We start from the raw sequence: 8162 nt of genomic DNA on the forward strand, positions 1-8162 counted from the left end.
GTTGAGAGAGAGCTGGACTTATAAATGGTGTTCCTTATTCTTCTTTGTATGCCGGAGAAGGGCTGTTTGCTCTCCTTTTGTGTTGGTGATTTATGCACTATAATAAATCTAATTGTTTTGCGCCAAGCAACTTCATGCGTGTGCCTACCTCAACTGGTGCCAGAGAAAGTGAACCCCTACAGCAGATACACATATGCATATTCTCTATCTATAATTTAGAGTTGCTGCACTTGTTAATTAGTATTAATCAGTTAATTAGCTGCTTTAATTTATTTTCAGCACTTTTTCATACAACTAACTTTTTATATTTATATTCATATCTATAATTCAATAGGAAGTGCTGGTCAGTTAATCAATTAATCAGTTACGTTAACAAATTTTTTGATTGTTGTGGCACGTGATGGGCTCTACAAATGTGACATGGCTTTCGCAATCTATTCCTGATAAATTTGCTCACCAAAAATCAAATACCACCCCATCTCTTTCGAGCCCTGCCATTTGCCCAGACAGTAGTTTCCCATCACATATGGAGTATCAGTGTATTCAAAAGAAAGTTCTGAACAAATTATGGGATCCATGTTTTCCTTTTACCCTTGTTAGAATGAAAAATTCAAGGCTTAAAACATCATTTTTAGTAAGAAAAACATAATTATTCTTTCTGGTTTGCACTAATTCTTCTGAAGCACCTGAAAAGTTATAAATATTTTCAAAGTCATTTCAAACTTTATGTAGTCCCTAAAAATACAGGTTTTGCAAATTTATTGAAAAAATGAAACATTTCTGCTAAACTTTTAACTTTTTTAACATCCCAAGAAGTTGGATAAAAACATAATGCTGACATGAAATTGACATGTGGTAAATGTTATTTATTAACTATGTTGTGTGCTATGAATATCTATTTTGTAAGCATAAAATTCAAAGTGTGAAAATGGCAATTTTCTGACAAATTTGTGATAATGTCATAAACGGAAATCATATCAACCAAAATTTACTATTAACATAAAGTACAATGTGTCACGAAAAAAACATTTTCAGGATCACTGGAATATGTAAAAGCAATCTAACTTTATTACCTCGTAAATTGATACACGTCAGAATTGAAAAATTTGACCTCGTCGGGAAGGTAGATCCAACTTTGATGCTAAGGAGTTAGGCAGATTTATGGAACCTGTCTCTCTGCAGATATAAAAGCTCCCACTTTTCTTGGAAGGATTTGTACAAGATGTTGGAGGTGTCTGTTGGATTTTTTGCCCCTTCCCCCAGAAGATCATTTGGAAGTCAGAACCTGATATTGGGGGGAGGCCAGGCTCACAATCACCATTATTGGTGTTGGATGGAGTTAGGGTGTGAACCGGTCATGTTCATCCACAGGGGGTTAAGGGGCTGAATGAGAAATGTGAATTCATAGACTCAGACATGTGTCCTATACTTCTCTCCATATCATATATGTATGTGTTATATTTGCCGTCTGTTAGTTCTCTGTTTGATCGATCTCCCACATTTATTTCCTTTCTGATGTTTCTCTTATGTTTCCTTCGCACAGATCTATCCTGCAAAAAAGACAAGCTGTCAATTAATTTCTGCAATACTGTGAAATCTGTTGGGAAGTGTTCTCTGAAAGGCATCCAGTCTCAGTGCTGCATCACATGTGCAAGAAACGAAGATTTCCGCCCCGGAGGCTGAGCCATTGTTTCCATCAAGTCCATTACTGTACCATGTTCAGCCATAACTAATAATGACATATTTGGCGCTGCAACACCTACAATGCAGGAACTGATGCAAAAGATTTTTTTTTTCAAACTGGGGTGCAATTCCGTTTTCTGACAGTAGGTGTGATCACAATGATCATGTCCAGAAAGGAAAATCTTCTCTGTACAAGAAACTCTCATTTGTAAAGCTCCTGTCTGATTGCAGATATATTAGATCTGTGCCCATTTACCCTTTACTTTACTTTTCCCTGTGACAGCACTGCATGCTCAATATCAACTTAGGATCAGGAAGCAGGCTCGGACTGGCCCATCGGAGGACAGGAAAATCCTCTGCTAGGCCCCCTGTCAAGGAGTACTAATGAGTAGTGCTATTACACTTAATTCCCAATTTAAAAAAAAGGTAAAATCTAACCATTAAACATGCTAGCCAAATTAATATTACATAGAAAAAAAAGTAAATTTGTGTACTAGGATCAGGTTATTTTTACACGTAGCTGAACAGAGTCAGTGTTACTGGTGGGCCTTTGCCAATCCAGTCCGACATTGTCAAGAAATGTCTTCATAAGGATAGGATGTGCGGCAAGGTAAAGGTTCTCTTCTAAGAATTAAGTAGATTTTCTTCTCACATACCTACCCCGGTCAATTTTCTAAAGTACTAGTACACCTATAAAATGGATTGGTCAATGGACAAATTAAAAGGATTTTCCGGTTTCAGCAAAAAATGAAAAATATTTTTGTATAACAGAAAGTTCTACACTAATATGAAAGCATCAATTTGTTGGGGATAGGAAATATTTTTTCCTACCACCTGTCAATAGCAAATTATGCTTCCAAGAAGAAAGTACTTTAACATCCAACTTGCTTTGTGGCATATATTTGCCCAGTGAATTGCAGTAGTTTTTTAGTAGTCAATATGTATAGTTACAAAACATCGGAAGCTGAATTTGGTGAATTGTTTCGTACAGTTTTGCTGAATGTAATCAGTAAAAATGATGTGACGTTTGAAAAAAGGTAACTAGCATTAGCGGAGAGAGGCAAACAATGATTTACATGCTGCTGTATAGGCTAATCAGCCGCCATTACTGTTTTAGTTTCTGCTGGGATTTCCCACTGGGAGAGGGGAAGAGAGAGCTGCTCTCCAGCACTGCTCAACCTATAAAATGCTGCAAAATGAAAAACATGAAGGCATTATATTTATCCATTGGATGTAATCAATAATTGATGCTATTGACAGCAAACAAAGAGCTTAAAACTAATATATTGATACTCAAAAGTAAGACAATTGTATCACATACATTTTTAGGAAACTGGGATGTTCCTTTAGACATTGAGCTCATTTTGAATTTTTTGTGCAAATATATAAAAAATGGTGATTTTTTTTATATGGGTCCATTATAAAAAAGTTTTAAAAAATTAATTAATTAAAAAAAGATAGTGCAGAGACAGTCGCATATCTGATCTCAGGATTACAGGAACTATTACTATAAATGTCATCAATGCGACATCTGTAACTAATAATCAAAGGTGATAATGTGTCGGACGACAGTCGTAGACATCAGGTAGCAGTCACGGCCCCCGATGCAACGCTGTCATTTATTAATGGGCTGTTTAAAGGGATTGTATTGGACTAGAAGAACATGTTTTTTTTTTCTTCCAGAGACGGCACCACCTCTGTTATTTTGTGTCGGGTATTGCAGCACGAATACATTAAAGAACCCATGGACAGATATTTCTGGGTGAAAGCAGCCATGTTTTTCTCATCCAGGACAACCCCTTTAAATGGAATCTGTCAGCAATGGTTTAGGTGGGAAACCAGATGTTGTGATGCACCGATTAGAACAAGACCTTTATCTTCCAGATCTGTTGCTTCATTGCAGGAAAATCCTTATTTTTATCTTTATGTAAATTAGAAAATTAGACTGCAAGTGCGCTGGCAGATGAATGTACACTTGCAGTCCATGTCTTCTCCTTAGTTTTCCCTGACCGGCAGCGCCCCCTGCTGCTTGATTGACAGTAAACACTAAAGGTGCCTTTGCACTGCAATGGGGGTTCTTAGGAACTCTAGTTTCACGATCATCAGCACATAAAATTATCCTTTCTGCTACACAAAATATCATCATTCTCTGCAGCACATCATCCTGCATAAAAAGGACTCGAGCTGCCGAGAACAATAGCAGAACAATTTATTACAGATCCACGGTAGAGGGTTTAGTGCACGGTCTGCCTTTATAAATCGGCTAATGAATGACCGGAGATTGGTAAATAATTACTGATTGGCCTTTTTTTTCTACTGTAAATTGGGAGGTGTAAAGTCACCTAAAGGCTGAGTTCTGTAGATAACAGCCTCTGTCTCTGCTCCTCCTCACTGAGCCCTGTATTCCTTGGCAATCTCATGATTGAGGTATGAAGGCTGCAAGTTATCAGCCGCTAACAGAATACAACGACACATTACGAAGAGACCCCGTTTTTTTTTTTTTCGAATAGTGGACAATCCCTTTAAGGGAGGAAGTAGCTATTATTGGGTGTAAAGAGTAACCATCTTTTACATTTTTTTTTTCCAGAAATCTATAGTATACATGAAAATAAGAAATTTTGTAATATATCTTATCAGAGGAATCTGCTTTTTTCTCCGCCAGGACAAATAATTCATTCTCAAAATTGTCAATCTCTGGGTAAAATTTGGCTTTGGTGAATAGACCTCCCCATTACTGAGCTAAAAGATAACAGTTGGTGCTTATAAAATTCTATGCAGAGGGAGGAGCTAGAGGCCGAAACAGACATTGCTGAAATGACAGCTACACTTTAAGGGAACCTGTCACCCCCAAAATCGAGGGTGAGGTAAGCCCACCAGCATCAGGGGCTTATCTACAGCATTCTGTAATGCTGTAGATAAGCCCCCGATGTATCCTGAAACATGAGAAAAAGAGGTTATATTATACTCACCTGGGCGGGCGGTCAGATCCGGTGGGCGTCGCGGTCCAGTCCGGTGCCTCCCATCTTCATCAGATGACGTCCTCTTCTGGTCTTCACGCTGCGGCGCAGGCGTACTTTATCTGACCTGTTGAGGGAAGAGCAAAGTACTGCAGTGCGCAGGCGCCGGGCCTCTCTGACCTTTCCCGGCACCTGCGCACTGCAGTACTTTGCTCTGCCCTCAACAGGGCAAAGTACGCCGGCGCCGGAGCCGCAGCATGAAGACCAGAAGAGGATGTCATCCTATGAAGATGGGAGGCCCCGGATCCGGACCGCGACGCCCTCCGGATCGAACCGCCGCCCAGGTGAGTATAATCTAACCTCTTTTTCTCGTCTTTTAGGATACATCAGGGGCTTATCTACAGCATTGCAGAATGCTGTAGATAAGCCCCTGATGCCGGTGGGCTTAGCTCACCCTCGATTTTGGGGGTGACAGGTTCCCTTTAAATCTATGGCAAAAAAAGAAAAGTGTAACTGTTATTTCAGGAGAACTTAAAGCAGAATTTCTGTGTCTGCCTCTAGCTCCTCCCCGTCCATAGAATTTAACAAGCACCAAATGTTATCTCCTATCTCGGTAATAGGAAAATCTGTCCTCACTGAAAACCTATTTTTGCCCTGAATTCATAAATCAGATTTCGCTGATAAAATATATTACAAAGTTGCTTATTATTTGTATACTATTGATTAATGAAATAAAAATGAAAATAGTAATCTTTAAATAAAATTTATTCTGGGGTAGAGATGTTCTGGTTCTTATTGAAGGTGGTGTATAGAGACTAACAGGCAATGCTCCATGTGAAAAAATATGCAAATTAGCTCTCCTCATAGTTTATTCAATCTCAGAAAACCTTTAGATCTGACTCATTACATGAGGCCTTCATGAGATGTAGTGAGGATTTGTAGTGGATTTGTGGTACCAAATTTTTGAACAACCTCTACTGTGGTGCTAGATCTATTACTTAAGGTACCTTCACACATAACAATATTGTTAACGATATCATTGCTTTTTGTTACGTAGCAACGATATCGTTAATGAAATCGTTATGTGTGACAGCGACCAACGATCAGGCCCCTGCTGGGAGATCGTTGGTCGCTGAATAAAGTCCAGAACTTTATTTCGTCGCTGGACTCCTGCTGACATCGCTGGATCGGCGTGTGTGACACCGATCCAGCGATGTCTTCACTGGTAACCAGGGTAAACATCGGGTAACTAAGCGCAGGGCCGCGCTTAGTAACCCGATGTTTACCCTGGTTACCATCCTAAAAGTAAAAAAACAAACACTACATACTTACCTACCGCTGTCTGTCCCCGGCGCTGTGCTCTGCACTCCTCCTGTACTGGCTGTGAGCGTCGGTCAGCCGGAAAGCAGAGCGGTGACGTCACCGCTCTGCTTTCCGGCCGCTGTGCTCACAGCCAGTACAGGAGGAGAGCAGAGAAGCAGAGCGCCGGGGACAGACAGCGGTAGGTAAGTATGTAGTGTTTGTTTTTTTTTTACTTTTAGGATGGTAACCAGGGTAAACATCGGGTTACTAAGCACGGCCCTGCGCTTAGTTACCCGATGTTTACTCTGGTTACCGGCATCGTTGGTCGCTGGAGAGCGGTCTGTGTGACAGCTCTCCAGCGACCAAACAGCGACGCTGCAGTGATCCGGATCGTTGTCGGTATCGCTGCAGTGTAGCTTAATGTGAAGGGGCCTTTACAGCAGCCATGTGACCAACTCTGCTCTATACAATGTATGGGTGGAGGTGCAGCTGCAATGTGGACATGTGACTGCAATCAGCAAAGAAAAAGCTGCTGTGGTCATTAATGAAACATAAGCATGTTCATCAACTGTACTGCTGCTACCTGGAAGACAGGAAGGAACCGAACTGCCGGTCCTCACTTGGTCTCCCAAGTATTATTGTTTCCACATGGAAATAAGCGAGATCTCCTGGTACGTCTGCAGCATCTGCGATAGTAAGATACTTATATCTAATGTAGCTATAGCTGGTACTGCAGCATGGTCTTCTGCAGGTACTAATTATCGCCTGGTGCTGCGCCTGTAGGTGCTGATATAATGATCCCTTTTACATCAGTGATTCCGTGCTTCCACATTTCCTTATAAACTTCTGTAATTTATTTTTGTGTTAATGACTTCAGCTGATGTGGTGCTAATTATAAAATGGTGCTAACTGGGAACTTTTCTGTTATCAGAGACTATTGTCGCTCCCACAGTCCCGATGCTGCCGGTGATGTTCGGTTGACTTCTTCCCTTCATATCTAAGTGACCATTATCTGCAGAGACATAACTGGAAACTTCCAGGGCCCTAATGCACAGTTTGTAGTGGGGCCCGTCCTATCATCTTATTATACCAATGTCCTATGTGACGGGGGCACTACAGGCACAATCAGGTAACAGGGCCTGATCAACTCTGAGGCAAAGTCTTGGAGATTCTCAGAATTAGAAGCAGGAGTCTGCCAACCTTCTGGGCCCTGACAGTCCTGTTGGTGATTGATGCCCAGGCGGCTTATATTCTGCACGTCCTGTTATTACAGGATTCCTGATGGTGCCATTAGTATAAATATTGTGTCCACAAGGAGCCATAATTCCTCAATGTATGATTATCCTGTACTGACGCACAGTAGTTCACTCCGTATCTCAGAAAATAATTCCTCTTATGTGAAACATCCTTTATATTGTACCGATGGAATTATAACTGTGAAATAAAAATAAAGGATATAATGTCTTATGAACGTTTCCATTTATTGTATGGGGAGAGTCACGTTGGCAGCAGTCGATTAGTCAAGGTTACAAGTCTGCTTTTTCTCCATAACAGCGCCACTTTTACTCACTGGTTACGTCTGGTATTGCAGCTATTCTCTATTCAAGTAATTAAAGGGGTATTTTTATCTTGCACAATACGTTCACACGACCATAGAAAAAAAACTGCATGTTCAGTTTTTACAATTATCTTTATACATCAGCAATGAATAAAATTTAGAAGACCAAAAGCGGTTGAAAAATTTTCGTAAAAATCTGATGCTGAGGGTGATCTGATTTTTTTTTGTACACCCATAGACTTGAATGGGCTAGTTTCATCATAAATATGGAAGGCACTCGTGAATGCTGGGATTTCTTTCACGCGGACATTCGCTCTAGGGGAGAAAATAACTGTGAGCAGAACGGCCTAAACTGATGAACATGGCACTGTCCAGGTGACGTTTTTTTCTTTGGACAGAAAAAAACGGACAACACACAGACCATCAGTGTAGCTTGAGAGAAATATGCAAGTATTTTCCAATTGACAGGAAATTGCCTCATCCGTTATCAGAAAGCTTTAGCACGCAAATTTTCCCGGCAACCTCTTCAAACACGCCGGAACATGCCTGCACAGAGACCGGCAACATAGCCAGACACATAAATGTGGAAATGCTGATAGTTCTGGTGCAGGAGAGGCCGGAAATATAGGATCAACGTGACGCACATTATGCGGACCGCCCTC

At 40.7% G+C, this 8162-nt stretch overlaps 1 protein-coding gene across 1 annotated transcript in view; it reads left to right on the forward strand.

Moving 5' to 3' along the window:
- ADAMTS12 (ADAM metallopeptidase with thrombospondin type 1 motif 12) overlaps positions 1 to 4520 on the forward strand; it is a 601127-nt gene extending 596607 nt beyond the window's left edge. The window contains exon 24 of the mRNA XM_069745983.1: positions 1544 to 4520. Within this exon, the coding sequence (XP_069602084.1) occupies positions 1544 to 1683 (140 nt within the window). The 3' untranslated portion in view covers positions 1684 to 4520. The remainder of the gene's footprint in view (positions 1 to 1543) is intronic.
- Positions 4521 to 8162: the final 3642 nt, after the last annotated feature.

This window comes from Ranitomeya imitator, chromosome 1 (assembly GCF_032444005.1).
Source record: "Ranitomeya imitator isolate aRanImi1 chromosome 1, aRanImi1.pri, whole genome shotgun sequence".
Taxonomy (NCBI): Eukaryota; Metazoa; Chordata; class Amphibia; order Anura; family Dendrobatidae; genus Ranitomeya; species Ranitomeya imitator.